The sequence below is a fragment of the Hetaerina americana genome, unplaced genomic scaffold, assembly GCF_022747635.1.
Source record: "Hetaerina americana unplaced genomic scaffold, ioHetAmer1.1.p SCAF_8, whole genome shotgun sequence".
NCBI lineage: Eukaryota > Metazoa > Arthropoda > Insecta > Odonata > Calopterygidae > Hetaerina > Hetaerina americana.
In genome coordinates this window covers 73,467,647-73,488,393 of record NW_027287427.1, presented here as the reverse complement: position 1 = coordinate 73,488,393, position 20,747 = coordinate 73,467,647, and the positions used below count along the sequence as shown (strand labels likewise).

General features: G+C 34.0%; 1 protein-coding gene across 1 annotated transcript in view; it reads left to right on the top strand.

The window, feature by feature from the left end:
• Positions 1-20,747, top strand: part of Graf (GTPase regulator associated with FAK) — a 101,757-nt gene that overhangs the window by 70,426 nt on the left and 10,584 nt on the right. The window contains exons 7-17 of the mRNA XM_071596399.1: positions 2,270-2,332; positions 5,223-5,292; positions 6,687-6,784; positions 9,728-9,822; positions 10,354-10,435; positions 12,681-12,810; positions 13,076-13,297; positions 14,283-14,388; positions 16,245-16,404; positions 16,846-17,187; positions 19,225-19,444. Of these exons, the coding sequence (XP_071452500.1) occupies positions 2,270-2,332; positions 5,223-5,292; positions 6,687-6,784; positions 9,728-9,822; positions 10,354-10,435; positions 12,681-12,810; positions 13,076-13,297; positions 14,283-14,388; positions 16,245-16,404; positions 16,846-17,187; positions 19,225-19,444 (1,588 nt within the window). The remainder of the gene's footprint in view (positions 1-2,269; positions 2,333-5,222; positions 5,293-6,686; positions 6,785-9,727; positions 9,823-10,353; positions 10,436-12,680; positions 12,811-13,075; positions 13,298-14,282; positions 14,389-16,244; positions 16,405-16,845; positions 17,188-19,224; positions 19,445-20,747) is intronic.

The window sequence follows — 20,747 nt, the reverse complement described above, 5'->3', positions numbered from 1 at the left end:
TTTACTTTTGTGTCTTTATTTCACGAACGGGTACTACTTTCCGGATGACCCTCGTATTATGGTATGTAGTGAGGGCATTTTGCAATGATAAATGTTTCAAATACTTGTGCAGTTTTAAATAACTATTAGTCTTGTTTTAGTCCCATGTATGTGTTCAGGGTTGCAGAATGAATGTACACAAGTGTCTGATTTGAAATTATTTATGCCCTTGCTTGGTTTATTTTCTTAAATTTTAAATGGCAGAGTAGTATGGGGCTGTCTATTCTGTTAAAATGGCTATAGTGCCCATTATTTACATTTTTGCATTACTCTGGGCACCGTCAGTTCAATTCATTTTGAGCAATATTTTGGGTACCTTTGATGGCCCTCTGAAAATAACTGGTCTCCCAACCAAGGCTGTAAGAATATCACCTGCAATTGGATTTACTATTTTTTGAGCTCTAAACTCACCTATGAAGCCATCCATCAATCATGGGTTGAACATATTTATTTAGATATTCATTTACTGCCCTCAATCCAATGATTTGAAATACTGAACATCCCCTGGTTATAGATGAGAAATGTTCTGTGGGGAGCCTTCAGGTCTAATTTTTATAAAACCCAGCTCCCTAATGTATATTTTATGTAGTAAAAATAGTATTAACAGTAATAATCTCTTGACTCTTTTGTGGTAGTAAGGATATCATTCTAATTGCAGTCACGTAAAAAATTGATTTAAAAAAGTAAGACAAAGCAATGCTGTGAATAAGCAATCATTTACTAATTGAGGCTAGCCCTAATGTAAATGTGATGCAATAAGGAACCACTTATGCCAGGGGTGCTTGTTATCGTGTGCAGAAATATTACTTCCTGAATTATTATTGTAGTTATTCATTTAGCAATTATTTAATGAGAAGTCTTGTGGGTCTATTCGTCAGCGTAGACAATTATTTCAGGTAAATGGCTACCAGGGGACTACCTCAAATCAGTTGACTTTTTTACTTATTCTGAACCTCATCACCAGTTGAGGCTTTTGCATTGTTGTTACATAATTTACTATCTTACAATATATGTGCTATTTGCTCATGCTTGATGTCCAAGTTGTTTTTGGCATTCATTTTATTCTTTCCGTTGAAGTCACACTGTCAGCCAAAGTTATCAATGTTAGACATTTTAAGATTAGTTATTTTTTAAAGAATAGATTCTATGTATGAATATGTTTTTTCGAAAGTAACTTTTCATTTCTAAGTAGCAGAGGCTTTGCATTATTTTCGGTACATAAATATTAATTTCACAAAAAGTAATTAAAATTTCACCATTCTATTTGGTCTATGTTGACACAAAAATCGACTGAAATTAGTTTGACTGGTGTAGTACAATGTTGTTTTTCTGCAAGAAAATATAGTTGATAAAAATTGTTATTCGTTATTGTCAAATAAATGATTGACATCTAATAATTAATTTATAATTGAGTCAAACTTAAACATTAACCATTCTTCAAAGACCTAAATGATTTTTTAAAGAATGTTTACATTATCATGCTTTGTGCTGTAAGACTTTAATAAATCATTAATATATTTATGTATTTAATGCCTAGCTTATTGATTGCATGGATAGATGAGCTGCAAAATTTAAAGAAGAAATAATACTAATATCGTTCGAGGTTTTATTTTAAAATCCATGCAGTGCACATCAGTGACAGTAGAAACTTACACTCTGTCATAAACAAGAATAAATTAGGAATTTTATTTCTATCATTAACTTTAATTTTCACTCTGAACATGCATTCTTACTTTTCTTTATTAGTATATATGGTCATAGATGGATGTCACCATCAACCCTAGTTCGTTTAAAATTTCAAATTATTAAAAACGAAGTTTTATGAATTCATGTGATACTGGGCATAAACAAGAATTTTCTTCTGGAAAAACATGAGATAAAAACAACCTTTAAAACTACTAGTAAAATTATGCAGGAGGCTAATACCCTCATTATCCTATAAATATTTAACCAGCTTCAGCTTTTGAGTGTCTCAATTTTAGTTTTGCAGCATTATGCAATGATGCATTTTCTTTTATAAAATGATGATGATGTAATTTTTTTATTGCATAAGTGTTGGTGTGTAGGCCTTCTACATATACTCTTTTTGTGCTTTTAATTATAGTGTTTTTGTATTGTACATGCTTTTTCATGTCCTTTTGGTTAACCTTAATGTGCTTGTTCTTTTGATCAAATATGCAATATTTTACTTTTCATTTATTATTTTCTTAAAACATTATGATTCTTTCAGACAAGGGAAAATTTTGAAGCCACCAGGGATAAGACTGAGTCACTGATGCGGAAAATGTTAGAGGTAGGTTCTTAGACATTTCATGTTTCCAGGAAATTCTTATGAAAAATGTTATAATTATGTCAAATACTTTTTAAGTACACCTGGCATGTATATTGAGTGGTTTTTACCTGTTTTGGTAATATTTCTTCGTGTACATGCACTTACAAAGATTCTTTAGATTATTTTTTAATTATTTCGACACTAGTTCACCTTGTGTGTTTCTTTTTAGTTGATGGATTGCTTATATGGGCCCTAAAAGTTGATGGCCATGCTTGCGTGCTCAAAATGTTCACTGCATCTGCACATCTGAAGGCTACTTTCAATGTTAGGGATATTTTCAGTGCTATTTTACCTGCATTGTTGTCCTATAGGAAAATTTGTTCTGGCTCTTCAAGTACTGTTAAGATTATTTGCATACCTGAGTTCTCCTTATGCATGGTCTGCCCAAAAAAATACAAACTAGTGCAATGTGGTGGCCATGACCTGGACTATAGCCCTGCTCACTAACGGCACTAGTTGCTTGAGACCCAATGCGCCATCTGTGCTAGGCGGATCGTCGAGCTGTGCATATGGTGCCAGTTATGGTAGTTTCTGTTGTCCTTGTATTTACTGTTTGTCAAAGATGGAATTTGACAAAATCAAGGAGCAACATAAACAACATCAAATTTATTGGTGCAGCGCGGTAAAAGTTATCAAGAATTTCCTGAAATATTAATAGCTGTTTATGGTGATGATTCTCTATAGAAAACATCCATTTTCAAGTGGATTAAGCGTTTTAAAGATGGCCGGCAAGATGCCATGGATCACGTAAGGCCGGGATGACCTTCAACTATTTGTGTTGACAGCAACATTGATCATGTGAAGTCCCTTGTCCATACCAACCATCAAAAAACAGTCTGAATGATAGCTGATGAACTGAATATAGGAAAATGAACAGTGCATACTATTTTAACCGAACATGATGGATGGATCCTTCATCATGACAATGTACCTGCACATTCAGCATTGATTATTCGCCAGTTTCTGGCAAAAAATTCAATCACCATTCTTGATCATCCTAATTCACCAGATCTTGCCCCTTGTGACTTTTTCCTATTCCCAAAATGCAAAAATGTGATGAAGGGAAATCACTGGGAAGATGTGAACACAATAAAGCCAGAAACTACGAGAAAACTAAAATGCCTAACTGCCAAGGACTTCCAAGGACTTCCAAGGGTGCAAAAGTGTCAACATCCAGAAGATGCAAAGTTACGATCTAGCGCTACCCAAAAACAGGCTAAGGAATGGTTTGATGTTAATCATTTACAATTAAATACTAACAAAACTCAGCATATTGTGTGCAGTCTTAAATCAAAAACAACTAATATTGAAACTGCTAAAATACTAGGAATTTATATTGATACAAAACTTAATTGGGGGACTCACATCAGTCAGACCTGTAATAAACTTAGTAAAGCTGTTTATATGTTAAGAAAGCTCAACTTTATCATTTCAAATGAGTATCGTTTAACACTTTACCATGCCTTCTTTCAATGTCATTTGAATTATGGTGTTGAGTTATGGGGTCATTCCCCTCATGTTAAACAAATTTTGCTACTGCAAAAGAGAGCTATTCGCTCTCTTGCTAATATACCACCACGTGATTCCTGCAAACCTTTTTTTATTAGGTATAGAATCATGACTGTATTTTGTTTGTATATCTTTAAGGCTCTGATTCATGTGAAAGTTAATCTAGAAACTTACCAATTAAGATCCAACCTCCATAACTATTCCACAAGAGGTAAATCGAATCTAAATACTACTTATTGTAGATTGTCATCAACTTACAACACATTTCACAATATGAACATACGACTGTATAACTATCTGCCTACTCAGTTAAAATCAGATGGTATCCAGAGTTTCAAGAATAGGGTATATACCTGGTTACTTGCTCACCCACTTTACTCATTGGATGAATTCTTTTGTGACAATCTTCATCACATGTAAGAAAGTATGTTTATATGTTAAATAATACTTATATTGACGACATTTAATATGGTTGTACCATTTTTAAAATGAATAAAGTATTATTATTATTATTATTTAAACAGTGGAAATGAAGATGGAATAAGTGTATAGCAACGAATGGAGAGTAGTTTTAAGGGGACAAAATCGATGTTGAATAAATGTTGCAAAATGAAGTTTTTATGGCCTCAGTTTACATATTAATTTGACAGGGTGGTATGGCTAGGATACTTCATTTTGAAATTCTAAGTAGCTACCATTTTCCTCTCCTTAGTCTTTTTTCATTACTATGATTTGTCTATGCATCCAAATGCATCAAAATGGAATTAATGGCTAAATGCCTTCTTGCACCCTCTACTAGAATCTCCAGGTTAACTCTGAAAAATGTTATGTCAGTGGTTTCTAAAATTAAAGGCATTTATACTGATGACTGAAAGTCTACTGTCTTGTTGTAAAAATATTTTATCATGAAATAGTATGCATGTCAGCTGGCACCTAAGATATCTGAATGGCATCACTTTGGCATGATATCATTCACAGCTATCAACACATTGAAAAATTATAATTAGAACATTTAGCCTGTTCTGTTTTCATTGTAGGATGAGTGGTGCTAACTTATTACTGCTATGGGAGTTTTCATTTTATTTCATTGATTTACCTGTTCCTATGTTGATAACCATCAGCAAAGCACCCAACCGTATATCCCACAAAATAATGTGCTCAAAACTAGCTATCCATCAATGGAGTGTACACTATATGAAGTGGATGATAAAAAGTTTAAGTTTTCCTTATTTTTATATGTCAGACTCGTTTATTTGGAATGCTTGATAATGTGGAGTATTTTAGATACTTCTTCTTCATAAGTTCTCTTTGTGTTTATTTCTCTTGTTTTGTTTTGGCACAGAAACCATTGGCCCCAGGTCAAGAGGATGAAGCATGTATGCAAAGAGGGTACCTTTTCCTCATGGAGAAAAGTGAGTTGCCCGTGGAAGTTATTTATAAGCATTGGTGCCCTGGTCATAATCTCATAATTGTGGCCACAATCCATTAATATCGGCATCTTATTACAGGATGGTTGGTGTGCTGAGAGAGGAATGCCTTTCATCATGTACTTTTTTATCATTATTATATTTTATAATCATTCAAAGTGTTTTAAAGGATGCTAACACATGTATAATATAATGGCTGGGAATAAAAATTGTGTGTAGTAGCCAATAATTTCTATGGTTTCTCTATTTTAAAGTTACTGTGCATATTATTTGTATTATAATTACCACCACCAGTATATCCATCTGAAGTGCATGCTTGATGTTACTTTAATACTATGCAAAGAAAAATCAATTCCTTTACATTAAATTATTACAAATCATTACATCCAAATATTACAAAACAGCAATGCATCATTTTTTTTCAATAATTTTTTCCTTGTAGTAACTTGCAAATACGAGGGTCATCCGGAAAGTAGTACCCGTTCGTGAAATAAAGACACAAAAGTAAATATTAACAAACATAAAAAAATTTATTTGAAAGAGGATACTTTAAACTACTTCTCAACATAATCTCCAAGCAAATTAAGGCATTTGTCATAACGTGTGACAAGTTTCTGTATTCCTGCTGCATAGTCCTTCGCCGCCAGCTCATTGAGATACGCGAGGGACCCATCTTGCACAAATTTTTGCATAATGCAGATGGTGTTTAACAATTTCATGAACAATTGTTCGAGAAACATTGGGAAAATGCTCTCAGATGTCATCAATTGTGACGCGCCGATCGTTCCTCACGAATTCGTCAACTGAGCTCACCAGTTGGTCTGTAATGACAGACGGTCTCCCCGAACGCTCATCGTCGTGTGTGTTCCCCCTCCCCATGTTGAAGTTGCGACACCACCGCCGAACAGACGACTCGTCCATTACATTGTCTCCATACACCTCCTTTAATTGGCGATGAATATCACATGGGCGAACGTTTCTTGCATTGAGGAATTTAATCACTGCCCTCACTTCACAACTGGCGGCGTTCTCAATTTTTTTAAACATTGTAAACAATCACAGAAACAACACAGGCAATGCTAGCGTCACGCAACTTGGCTCAGAGAAGGCAGACAAGCCACTGAAGCTATCTGACCTCGTCCAGCGGCTACTCGCGTCGTCAGCACTTCATGCGGCACGAACGGGTACTACTTTCCGGATGACCCTCGTAATTAATAATAGTTTTAAAAAACAAAACTTCCCTGTTTTTCTTTTGTGTAATAAAGTTGTTTTTTTACAATAAAGTTTATTTTTCAATTTAAGCAATCTGTAAATAATTAACTATAGTTTGCAAAAATATTTCTTGGCTGTTCATTTATTCTGAAACTTATATATTCCAGAGGCTTTTGGTACTACTTGGACTAAGCAGTACTGTGAATATAACAAGAAAGACAAAGAATTTACTATGAAACCATATAACCAAATTTCTGGAAAATTTGTAAGTGCCTTTTTATTTGATGTTACTTAATTGAATCAAATGGCTTGTCATACGACTATTCAGCTCTGATGACTTACATTTGTACACCATGCTGTAAAATCATAGAAGCCCTATTTCTTGCTTCTTTCTCGTTTATTGCTGTATTATTATTTGATACTGAAGCTGTATAGAGATTGTCATGAAACCATATGTATAGTAATCATTTTTTCAATTATGGGATTTTGTTGTTTAAATTAGCCAATCCAAGAATCTTTGTCATTTTCAGTAATAAATCTGCTATGAGCATATTTTACCAGGTTGTGCCTATTCAAATATAACTTTACCTAAAAAGAAAGTATTTGTTATTTTCTTATATCGTACAATGGGGAAATATGATTAAAGGCATAGAGGCTGGGCACAAGTGAATGTAGTTGATCATGATTATTTGCATGATCCTTATAAAGAAGTGGGAAATATTTTTTCTTTGTCCCATATGATTAGCTTAAGATCATTTTGAACTTTTGATGAAAACATAATCTTTTTAAATCTTACTGTAATCATATCACAGGAATAATTTTAGGCCAGCATAAATCATTTTGTAAGGGTTATTATTTTGTTAAATTATTGGACTAGGTATATATTTTTTCTGTTGGAGAGAAAACTAAGAGTTTTACCTTATCCTCCATTAACAATGTACCATAAAAGGCAAAAATCATTTGAAATTTAAGAAATTTAGGTATCTTTTTGGGGCAAAATGTATTATGCCTTGCTATTTGTTATATTTTAGCTTCCACCCCTTATTTTGATGTTTATAAATCAACTAACCTGTACTCCCCAATTTAGTTCAACTGAGACTTTTGTGTATTTATTTAAAACATTGTTCACATGCAACAGTGGTGCCAATTAACATTGAAAAATGTAACAAAAAGATGAAAGAGGACAAAATACAATAACAGCATAACAATAAACAATGAGGACCGAACATGAGCAGGGGAAATATTTGCATTAAATTTGTTGACCGTTGGGTTAAAGCTGGTATTGTGAAATTGTTGCATGGTCAGCTTTAAATCTTCAGTTTTGGGGGTTAGAAATGGATAAAGAAGACAGAACAGCATTGCGGACATATTGCAGAAATGTGGGACTCTGTGTTGGACTATTTTGGCAAAGAAACTTGAGATGAAATCAAGGGATTTTAAAATAGTTGGGGCCGAGATGGACCAAATTGGGGACCAATATGATACTATGGGAAGGACAATAGTTGAGAAGCACAAATGGAGTTTATTTAAACTTTAATTTCTATGAAGCAGTAAAGAAGGCCTAATAGGGACATTACTTCGTTTCATACAGTCTTAATGTGGTTGGAGTAATTTAGTTTTTGGTCAGTTAAAACGCCTAGGTCTTTCATAGTTGTTACTCTGTTTAAGGGAGTTGAGTTAATGGTGTAGTTGAATGTCAGGGGTTTTGTTTTCAGAGCAAGAGTTATGATGCTACATTTTCCAGGGTTTAAGTTAAGCTTCCAGGTATCACACTGCAGCAAAATTCGATTTAAGGCAATTTTTAGGTGAATACAGTCAGAAGTATTATTCATTTGCTTGTAGATCTTGCGATCATCACCATAGGGAAGGGTATGAACTTGGGAGGAAAGGAGCTGGGAAGGAAGATTACTAATGAATAAATTGAAAAGGTATAGCCCAAGGACACTGCCCTTTGGAACTCCAGGCGTCACAGGAGATCAAGAGGAAGAAACATCCGAGAGTATCACACACTGGGTTCTGTTGGTGAGAAAGCTAGAAAGAAGGCTGCCGAATATACCATGTATGCCAAACTGTTGGCTGAGTTTATGTAGAAAGAGTTGATGATGGAGGGTGTTGAAAGCCTTGGAGAAGTCAAGGTTTATGGCATCAAGTTGACTTGATTTGTCTTTTGACGTGACAGTGTGTTGCTGAAAGACAACAAGATTTGTCAGGCATGATCTTCCTGGGAGGAAACCATGTTTTTGGAAGGATAAAAAGGGAGAGGTGGAATAATATATCCTGTTAAGAATAATATGCTCACAAATGGAAGACAGGAAGCAATAAGATAGTTTGAAACATCATTCTTGGGACCTATTTTATGTATCAAAATGATGTTGGTGCATTTCCATTGAGGCAAGAAGGTTCCTACTGAAAAGCAGCAATTGACAAGAGGGCTAAAGGTTGTGAGAGGGATGAAGCGCAATTGTGAATAAATTTAGGGTGGAGACCATCAGGGCTGGGTGAGTGTTGGAGGGGTATTTTGCAGAGGTTTTGAAAAACTTAGTGGGACTTTGTATGTGGGTTAGGGAATGATTTGCATATGCATGGATGCATGCTTAAGCATGGATACTTGCTTATGCATGTATGTATTAAGCAAGCTTAAATGCTCTATGTAGTAAAATTATGTAAGATCCTTCAGTCAGGGTCACCACTCATTTCATAGAATTTGATCTCAAGAAAAATTTCTCTCATTTTCTTTAATAACTGGAGAAAAGATCATGAAATGGCCAATGCCTGAGAACCATCCGGTAAGGTGTGCATCTATGATGTGAGACCATTACCTGAGATTGAATGTGTTTTAGCGTTTTGAGGGCCAGCTGCATTCTTGGGGTAGGGCATAACGCATAAAAGTCCTCATAAAAACTTAAATAATAAGGAAAGTAACCACAATGATAGTACTGGAGGATACAAGGAGCAAGCTAAATGGGCCAGTAGCCTCTTCTGGCTACCATTGAAGTGAAATCAGAGGAATAAGATGGTTCATAAAGAGTACAAAATAGTCTTCAGAGGTCTATGTACATAAAATGAATTTTGAGGAAGGTAGGAAGAAATTCATGGTTAAATTTTCTTGATGCTACTCTTTTTGCCATGGAGGTGCTCTTTACCATAGAGTTTATGTTTGCCAAATTATTTGTGTGATTGCTAACAAAGACATTTTCCTTTCTTGTAGACTCCCTGTGATCGTATGACATTGACATCATGCACACGAAGAATGTCAGATTCAATAGAAAAACGATTTTGCTTTGATGTAACATCTGAAGACAGGTTAGTTATTTTGTACTCTAATGGAGTTAGATTTCGCTAGATATTTCTGAGCGGATCTGCAAAGCATTAAGTGCAGAAATTTTGTTTATTTGCTGTTTTTCTGAATAAAAAGGTTCCATTTAATATAATGTGTGGCTATCATTGCCATTTCTGTTGTAAGATCATCAGTCATTAAAATAGCAGAGCAATATCATTTAATGATTTGCTATTTTATCCTTGCATAGTGTCAATATTTTATTTTATTAGTTTTTAATTGAATGAGCTTGCAAAACTATATTTCAGCATTAGATATGCACATTAATTTACTGCTTTAATATTCTATGAATTATTATGCAGTAGCTAGAATTTTTCTTTCATTATTTTCTGGTTAATCCATATCTAGTGAGGTGATTTTTCATATCAATATGAATTTTGGACAAGATTTTTAATTATATTGGATACCTCAATACAACCTTTGAGTTCTTGTATTGAGTTTTTCAATACCACTAGTATACCTGCTATTAATTTTATCATTTTCTTTACGTTTTTCAGACCTGGAATTGTATATACATTACAAGCACTCTCAGAAGAAGATAGGAAGCTTTGGATGGATGCTATGGATGGAAAAGAACCAGTAAGTGCATGGTTGATCAGAAAAATAATTTTTTGTCAATAGTTTAATTAAGTTAAAATCCAAGTATTGTAATTTCACAGTATATGCATTTTAATATAACTTGAGAACATACAGGGTAATTATCCATCTTGTTTTACTGGAATTTTTATTACTTTTGAAATTTTGCTTTAAGCAAGCTAGTTAATCAGGCTGTCTAGTTAGAAGGTGGAAAAGTAAATTAAAATTATTATTGGTTGAAAGGTATCATCTTTTCTTGAAAACCAGGAAAACATAAGGAATTTCTTTTCGAAAAACTGAAGGTTAAGTGTATTCAGTAAAAATAATATGTTACCTATATTTAAGAGTTTCAGCAATGCAGTGATAATTACATAAAATTGTTTTAAAAAGCAAATAAGAAAATGATAATTCATGGTCAAAGAAGTTAATAAAATTTACATTGCATAATTTTATTATTTATAAATCTAATTCCTCTTTTTCTCATCATTTTAGAATATCAGTTGAACTAATCTCTTTTTAACCAAAAAACATGAAATCTGATAAGTATATGCAAATCAAAGATATTAACCTTTAGTTAGAGTTCTTTATTACCATATGGTCCTACATATTAATTCAATTTTTTGTCACTATTTTTAAATTACATAAACTATTCAGGCAGGCACAAGTAAATAATACTGTTTTATTTTAATGGTTTGTATACCTTTTGAGTCATGAAAAGGTTGTCTTCTGTTTGAGTCACCAACTTGGATATTATTTTTTCATTTAATATTTTGATTTAACCCTCTTAGTGCGGCGGGGATTTCAGGGGTACTAGTGAGAAGTGCGAAGGGTAATTTAAGAAAATGTGTCACCTTAGGAAAAAAAACATTATGAAGTTATTTGTTTAGATATGCATATGCAGTTTTTTATTTCAAAATATAATATTGTAGTTGATAATGATGTAATACATTTACATCATCTGAAAAATAAATGTAATTATTACAGTTTCATAAATATGAAGAATATTTTTTTAGCAATAATATTTCGATTTTTAGACACGAAACTAATATTTTTTTTTAAACATTTTTCAATAAAACTACGATATTTAAATAAAATAAAGAATCAAAAATACATGTAGAAAATATTATAAATAAATAACGAAAAACCACTGAATTGCAAATTTTTTTGTCAGCCTCGGCATAGTTCGATTTTTTGAAAAGGCTGATCTCACTGAGTCAAATTGGGACTTTTCCCCTTTCCTTGATACTGCGGCAATGTGCTTACAATCTAAGGCAGAAAAAAATCAAGTTCTAACTCACAGAGAACTGCTGACAATGTAATCCATTACACAGGGCGCAATTGATTAGATAGGATGGGCGGCAAGAGAAACCAAAATGATTACAAAGCAGTGCTCTCATGTCTCAACAAAGTCTGAATAAGCAGCTATATATCAACACCACGACACCATAACAAATTCATGAGATTACAGATGAAAACAGATTAGTAGCCTTTCAGTTGCTTTTCATAGTGGAAAGACCACTCAGAAAAAAAACGGGAAAACAATTAGGCTGAGCTTCCGGACATGTACAAACCTGAACGAAAAATTATAGTAAAAATTATACTTTTTGAAAAGCATTTAAAATTGCTCATAAATATTAAAAAATTGGTTACGTAATTCTATGGAATTCAACCTATCGATGGCACAAAAACCATAAATTTTTACAGAAAAAACCATAAGTTACAACGATTTAAACAATAGGCTACGCAAGAGCCGATATATCGGCCCGCCGCACTTTTCGCCAGGGATACGAAAGCCGATATATCGGCCCACCGCATTAAGAGGGTTAATAAGTACCTCCCACAAAAAGTATATGGGAGGTGAAATATTTCTGGTGCTTACATGTAGCTCTAATAAACAAAGCAAAGTAACTATGGAATATGCATTTGTATTCTGATTAGGCAAACATATGGCGGATAATGATTATAGTGTGATTTAATATTCATAAATGGAAGTATTGGAAATATTTAATTGTATTCAGATTTCTTATTTTGTCATTACATGGAAATGTCTGTATACCTACATATTTTAGAGCACAATAACATTAAAAAATTTGTTGTTGCAGTGCAACAGATATTTTGTTATTAGCAACCATATCCATATTTAGGTGTAGCTTTAATTATTTGTTTTATCATAGACTCTCTACCATAAAATTTGTTGTGTGTTGCAGTGGTTAATCAACTATTTAATGGAAGTATTCTTTATTTGCAGACATATTTGGAACCACCAAAATCTGCTAAAGCTAATTCAAAGCCACCAGAGCCTGGTGCCAATGCCACAAATTTAGATGAAATTGGGTTTGCTTTTGTTAACCGCTGTATTGAAGTTTTGGAGGCTAGGGGTGAGTAACATTCATTATTTTATTTGTTTAATTTATTATAATCTGTCAGTTAAAGAAAACATAAACCTATAGAGAGAGAGAGATTATCATTTCACACGTATTGGTCATGAAAATCCAGTTTAACATTATGTTGTTTTGATTTATGTTGCAGAATGTCACAACTTTGCAACAATTGTAACTCAAAGACGCATTCTACTACGTTTGGAAAAAACATTTCATGTGAATGTCGCAACAACTGCTTTGAATATCATGTTTTATTTTCTAGGTCTTGAGGAGCAAGGGATCTACAGGATAGTTGGTGTGTCCTCTAAAGTAAATAGACTTTTGAATGTAACCCTGGACAGGCGAAAATTAGACCGAACTAATTTAGAAGATGTACAGGAATGGGAGACAAAAACTATCACCAGTGCCCTGAAGGCATATCTTCGGGGATTACCTGAGCCCCTTATGACATTCCAGCTTCATGACGACTTTGTGGCAGCTGCTAGTAAGTGCTTACCGTGGAAAGACTGAAGACCTGACTGGGCTGGGAGGAAATTGTTGTCCCAATAAAGAAACTGACTAATATTACTTATGTAAATCACTGTCCTAACTAAACATTGAAAATTCTTGTAATGGTTTAGCCAATGATTGTTCTAGATTATTTTGAAATAAATTATCTTTTGCAGTCAGACAGTGTTGTTCAACAACAAGTGCCTGGATTGGTTTATTTTCTCTTTCTTTATGTTTGCTGAAGTTGTGAAAACCTTGTAAATGGATTTAAATTAATATGAATTGATTTTCCAAATATTCTTGAAATTAATTTTTTCTCATTCAATTTGAAGTCTAGCTGCATTTATTGTTTGTGGTAGCATACCATCCAAATGTTAAAATATCCAACTAGTAGGTTGCATTATAATTTCTTTTGGCCATGCCAATGTACTTAAATCCTTATTGACCAGTGGGATTAATGATGATTATGATGAATTTTATTAGGTATTAGAATGTGATTGAATTAAATATAAAGTAGTAGGCTCAACTAAAAATTTTAAGGAAAGTATTATATTTTTATTTCAAAGGTGAGCGAAATTATAGTTTTTAACTCATTACCAATTTATTGATGCAAAACTTCCCAGGTTTAGCTTTGTTTTATGATGTTTTGATGAAGTTTGTTGTATTTTGTTATTGTTAAGAAATGGTATCATGCATTAGAACTCAGAAAAGAGAAAAATCAGTATGTACCTGTCATTGATAAGTTACCAAAACACATGATTGTCTGGAGTGAAATTTTGCAGTTTTTGTGCTTACATAGCTTTTTATAACATTTCGAATATGTTATTTTTCCTTAAAGTATCAGCATAAATACATTTTGTGTAGTATTTTTCTAAGAATATTAATACCTGTTATTATTATTAATTATTTTTGAAGTAACAGATGCCAGCTTTTGCAGGATGAAAGAAAATGCTGCTTAGAATTCTTTTTCTCTTTGCTAGAACTTGACTTGAAGGAAGAGCGCATTAACCAAGTTCACCGCCTTGTGCATCAACTCCCCAAGCAAAACTTCTCCCTCCTGGACACCTTAGTAAAACACCTCAGAAAGTAAATACGTTATATTAATTACTGTCATACTTAAAGGGATAAATTGAAATATATATTTGTAAATTTTAAAAGTTCTTATTTTATGTGAATGTAGTTAACCACAAATTTTGTTCATGTATGCAGCCTATATTTTTCTCAGCTATATTGTGCATTTGGCTTTAATAGCTTTATAAAGGATTTCAAGTCCATTGTGCATGTATACAGACATTGATATCATCATATATGGCTGGTGTAATTGACAAGAGAAAGTGAAATAATTCAACAATAATACCTCTTTACTAATTATTGCTCCAATTTTCAGTAAAGTACAGATGTATTTGATTAAACATTGTGTTTATAATTAAAATCCACTTTGTCATCTTTATATATAATTTTAACTACCTGTATACTAGAATATGAGGGGGTGCCCAAAAATTACAGGAATTATAATCTTTTAAAGCGATGTATTTAAGTTTTTTACAAAACAGCCTTATCACCTTCAAAGTACTTTACACTACACTTAATACATTTGTCCAATCTACGATTGCATTTCGGGAAACATTTTTCAAACTCTTCTGTTTTGATTCCCGACAGCTCCTACCTCATTTTTTTCTTTACCACTTCCATGCCACCAAAACATTGTCCTTACGTGTCCCTCTTTATTTGAGGAAATAAGAAGAAATCACATGGAGCGAGGTCAGGGGAGTAAGGGACGTAGGGCAAGGGAGTCATGTTGTTTTTGGCGAAAAACTGGCGTACTGAAATGGCTGCATGAGCCGATGCACTGTCATAGTGGAAAAACCATGACTGAGGAAACAATGAAGTTTTCCACTGGCTTGGATGTTGTTTGGTTTTGGGGTCATAACCATAGCACCATGACTCATCACCAGTGATGACATTGGAAAATAAATCTGGGTCAGTCTAGAGATATGCTTTAAATGCACAGCAAGTTTCATTCCCATTCTCTTTTTGCTGTTCAGTCAAGATCTGAGGCACAAATTTTATAGTGACCCTTCTCATCTCAAAATCTTCCAACAAAATTTGCTGAACCAAGCTCCACATAATTCCAGATAACTTACTAATCCCTTCAATAGTCCGTCATTGGTCTTCAAGCACGATTGCACGAACTGTTTCACCATTTTTGTCAATTCTAGAAGTTGACAGACGACCTGAATGGTGTTTGTCATCAACTGACACTTTTCGACTTCTTTGTAAGGAGGAAACCAGTGGTACACTTGAGTGTTTCCCTCGGAATAATCCTTGTAAGCTGTTTTTAACATCACAACAGTTTCTGCAGCATTTTTCCCAAGCAGAAAGCAAAATTTTGCAGCAATACACTGCTCACTTAAATCTGCTGTGACGAAAAACGAGGAGCAAGCAAAACTGCTTTAACAAATAAATTGTTGTGACTGAAAACAACCTTCTCAGATGACAACAATGCCTGCGCAGATCTAATAATTATTTAACTATGCTCACCTAGTGGAAGAAATACGTACTACATAAGCTTTGCCAACCACAGCACTATTCTGGTTATTTTTGGGTTCCCCTTTGTGCATCAACCTGCAACTATTTGAACTACTCTGTGCATATCTGCATGCATACATATGTACAGGATACTTTATATATCAGGATCAGTTGCGCAATTTAGCCAAAGTGCACCTGACTTAATGTATCCAAAATAACTTTTAACTCTAACTTCTACTGTCCACTGTGTTGCAAGCTCAATTGCCAATTGATATTTTACTAAGTCAAATATGGAATGTTTAAAACTGTTTAAGCTTCAAAACTCTTTTTGACTAGATTAGAACTATTTAGTCCATTATATTCAAGAGCATAGATTGTGAAACATTTTTTAAAATAGGTGTTTTCTTTTATAGTGTGGTTTCTAAGAGTGATAAGAATTTGATGACAGTGAGCAATATTGGAGTGTGCTTTGGGCCTACTCTTCTGCGGCCACAGAATGAAACTGTAGCAGCTATTATGGAGATCAAATTCTGCAACATAGTTGTAGAAATTCTGGTTGAGCATCATGAAAAGGTAAGTATTGACTAAGGTTAGCAATGTAAAACAAGTGATATATTCTCCATTAAACAAAATTATACATTCTGTACTAGTTGATGAATGGTATTGAAAATATTTTTTGATTAAAAAATTATAAACTGTTTATCATATTTCCTGAACATCCCCAAAGTATGTACTTCACATAATGTGAAGATTTGTATAATCACATGCGTGAGACATTTAAAAATACATTCTTGAGGAACAAACGTCAGATAAACCAGTAAGATCTACATTGACATGTAGAACCATTATAGAAGATACCCAGCTATATTCGGGAAAATTCAAGTATGAATTTCTGGCTAGGTGTCAATATTTATGTCTTGGCATGGAAGCAATATATTCTTTAGGCTGGGTTTATTTGCAAACTATGCATATTATGAGTGAAAACAAAAAGACGTTCCTTGTGCCTCCTTGCAGATATTTCAGTCTCAGCCACCAGAGCCTGGGAGCCCAGTGATCCAGAAGCCTCCTGCGCCATCTACCCACCCAGTTTCCTTTTCCCCTACCCCACACCCCTCATCTCCATCCTCTTCCTCATCCTCCTCAGCATCTCCCTCTCTTCTAGAGGGAGGAGCACACAGGAAGCCCTCCCACCCTCCTCCCCCACCCTACCTCATGGACTCATCCTCGAGAAGGCGCCAAGTGCACCAGCAACCAATGTCCATGAACCAGAGGAGACCATTCATGACGGAGCCTCCCCCACCACTGCCAAGCATCCCTCCACAGCTGCCCCCTTGGCGGGCCCCTCCTAACTCAAGGGTGAGGTTTGAGCATCCTCTACAAGTCCACTGCACATCAAAATATTGAACATTAGGCCTCTTTACTGCTCACTCTTTTCTCTATTTTCATCCAGCAAGGCATTTTTTTAATTTGCTAATTAAATTATTTCTGAACATGATCCGATGAAAAGGATGTTAGTGGTTCATTCTGATGGAGAGGTGATCAACTGAGGAAGACTGGGAAACCTATCAAAATCAAGGAGTTTCTGCTTAATGTTTGCTTGCTCTTTTTTATAGAATTGGTTTCTATAGTGAAATTCACGCTTGAAAAGTGAAAGTCAAAATATCCACATAAAGAATGTGAGGAATTGAAATCAATCATACCTCGATTACATTTTTGAACCCATTTTCATTCGTCACTTCTGGGGTATGAAGAAGATTGTTATAAAATTTTAGGGCTAAGTCTTTTGGGCTAAGAGATTTTTTGTCACTTGCATGCCCCAGAAGCCTTAGGCAGTAATTTTAATGACTTTGGAACGAGTAAAAACAGGCAACCCCCAGGAACACAGCTTTTAATTCTCCTGATTAGGAAAAAATACATGAAAGTTTTTTGTAGGTTGCAGTTACATGACTGTCCAGGAAGGCTTAGAGTAAACATAGAATCCTTGTATTTTTACAGAGTTTTCAACTTTGCCAGTCATTGATCATCAGCAGAAATAATGTGGGACCAATTGGAGAATCTAAAAATTATCAAGTTTTAAATGCTACTAAAGTTTATTATCTGTAATATAATTTTGGAATACATATCATTCTTTATGTATATCATGTTCTTATATCTATTTCTACACCACCTCATTAACTTCAACATTCATATGTATTTATCTCCTGGAGAGGTATGCAGCTGGCCACCATTTATTTATAGAAACAATTTATTTAATAAACTTATTTTATTTGCTCTCAGGGATGGCTGATTTATGAGTCATTTTGTATCAAAATTTATTTCAGATTTTTGTTTAGTTTTGCAGCAAAGTACCATTATGATTTATGTGTAAATTGAAGGCCTCTTCTATTTTTTTATAGAAAATTCCAATTTTTTTAAGAAATAAACAAAGCTTTTAGAAAATTAAATCAGGGTCATCATTTACAGATGTTGAAAAAAAATATTAATGTTGACTCAGTGAAATACATCACCTCAACCCCACTATATTAGTCTCTCTTCTGTAACACAATTATTTGAAAAAGACAAAATAAAAGTGTATAGGTGGCAGCTTTCTTAGCAAAACTGTTTGCATAATTCTTTTCATATTGTAACAAGCATTTGTTGATCTTATTTCCGTAGCCGCTGTGTATCAGCCTTCTAAAGGAGACATTAAAAGTATTATTTAGAAAATTGAAAATATGAGGGATCATGCCAATGGTAAAATTTTATTTTATTGTAAAAATAATCAATCAAAGCTAATTTGTACACAGTTCTTTGTAAATTTTCACCATAATACTACTGCAAACATTCACACACAGATTAATAAATTAAATTTTTGTTTGGCAAATTGAAGTGAATTAAGAATCAATGAATAATATGCTCTAAAATAGAAGCCTCAAAGAAGTCACAACTCAAATAATAAGTATTTGAAAATATCTAGAAATTGTTTTCACCTGTTGCAGGTTGAAAATTTTAAAGATTGCGGGCATCCTTCCTGAACTTTTACCAATTCATTGTTATTTTGACTCCTGGGGTCAATAATCATAGCCAAATGATCAATATTTGCCCATAAATACACTTTTTGGAGGATGTAGGATGTCCGGTAAACCTGAAACTATTGCCTGGAAAACTTTGGGAATTACTTGAGAGCCGGATAGTGGACACCTTGTGAGAGTTGTATTTCTAGCATGGTGATTATCCTACTGTACTTTACCCTGACTTACTCTTACAAATAACCCTGGCGGTGGATTCAGTTTGGTGATTAAAAAAGGGCTGGAATGCCCACCTTTGCCAGTATAGCAAATGTTTCTAGGACCTTGAAACATAACCTAATGTTAACTCAAACATAACATTTACACTCTGCCTTGCTTCTCACAGGTTGCTCCAGTTCGTCCTCATCGAAGTGATGTTAACCGGCAACCGCTGCCTTATGCAGTTTCAAGATTACCAGGGGAATCAGTTACAGGTTCCCCTCCTGCACATCTACCCAACTTCGCCCAGGAGCAGTCATGGGCACATCCAGTGGCTGTCATATCACGAGTTCCACACCCAGCCAGAAGACGCCACCATCGACGTGTTGCCAAACCTTTGCATCATGGTCAGTTCATTTTCATTTAGATTCTGAATCACACTGGAATCCATATTGCTTTTATGAAAATTTAACACTGTATCTGGCCCTGTAACCATTTTTACACCCAGGGAAGTTGTTATATGCTTACTCTGTATGCCATTTCTTGTCTCAAGTCTTCCAAATTTAAAAAAATCATGTGAGAATTAATGAAATATATAGAATGCGTGAGATGAATTTCCAATTTTACAGGATCAGTATCCTTAGTAATAATAATTCTTTATTAACCTTCAAAGACCATTAATTTAAAACATGATATAAGGAAAAGCAGTTGAGTATTAGTTACAAAATTATGTCATCTTAACTGCAGTAATGATATGCACAAAATTAATACACCATCAAAGGGTGCCTAAGGACTAGTAAAGCTTAGAAAACAAAAAAAATCATTCAGATATCTCCTGTGTACCTTATCTCTAAAGTTTTCATAGAGTGATACATTTTATTAAATAGAATTTTTTTCATTTTAGACTTGAAATCATTGGCACAGGTTACGCATTTAATGGTTTATGGTCAGAGTAATTAGTGCATTGTACAGTGGAACCTCACACAATGAGCATAATACATTCCGCGATCTTTTATGTAAAGCAAAACATTCCTTTAATGAAACAATTTTTTGTTTATTAATGAATATAAAATATGGTAGTGCATTTCATGGAAAAAATAATTCATTATGTACAAGATTTATCCAAAGAAAATTATGTATGCATACCAGGAATGGAGACTCAAATTGTGAAAACAAAATAGATTCTAAAAAATTGTTTATTATTTATGATATATATCCAATTATTTTTTACTAGGAGGCTGTCCAAAGACCTTTTTTTGCAGATGCTTCAAAATTTTGTAAAAATGTGACTCAGCATTATCATTAAATAAATTCCTGGCACATATAGCCACTGCCTTATTTGGGAAATGCTTTGTACACATGGTGGAACACAACAATTTTCCACAATGTCCACATCACATTTAGCTGGCTGTTTAGATTTAACACTTCTTGAAAGATAATGGAGTTTCTGAATGGCAAATAGGCAGCAGTTTGATTTTCTAATTGCTACTTACATTAGCACAAAATAACATAGCCGCCTTTCATTAGCTTGTGGCCAGGCAATGCATGCTCCTGTACTGTTAGGCGTACACATAAGGTTTGCTTCAGCATCTTCTTCCACAAGAAACCATCTCGTCACAATTTAAAACTTGTATTGGCAGGTAACCCTCAGAATCTACAAGCTTCTTGAAGTCACTGATGAGGTTCTCTGCTGTCTATGATTTGGAGCTT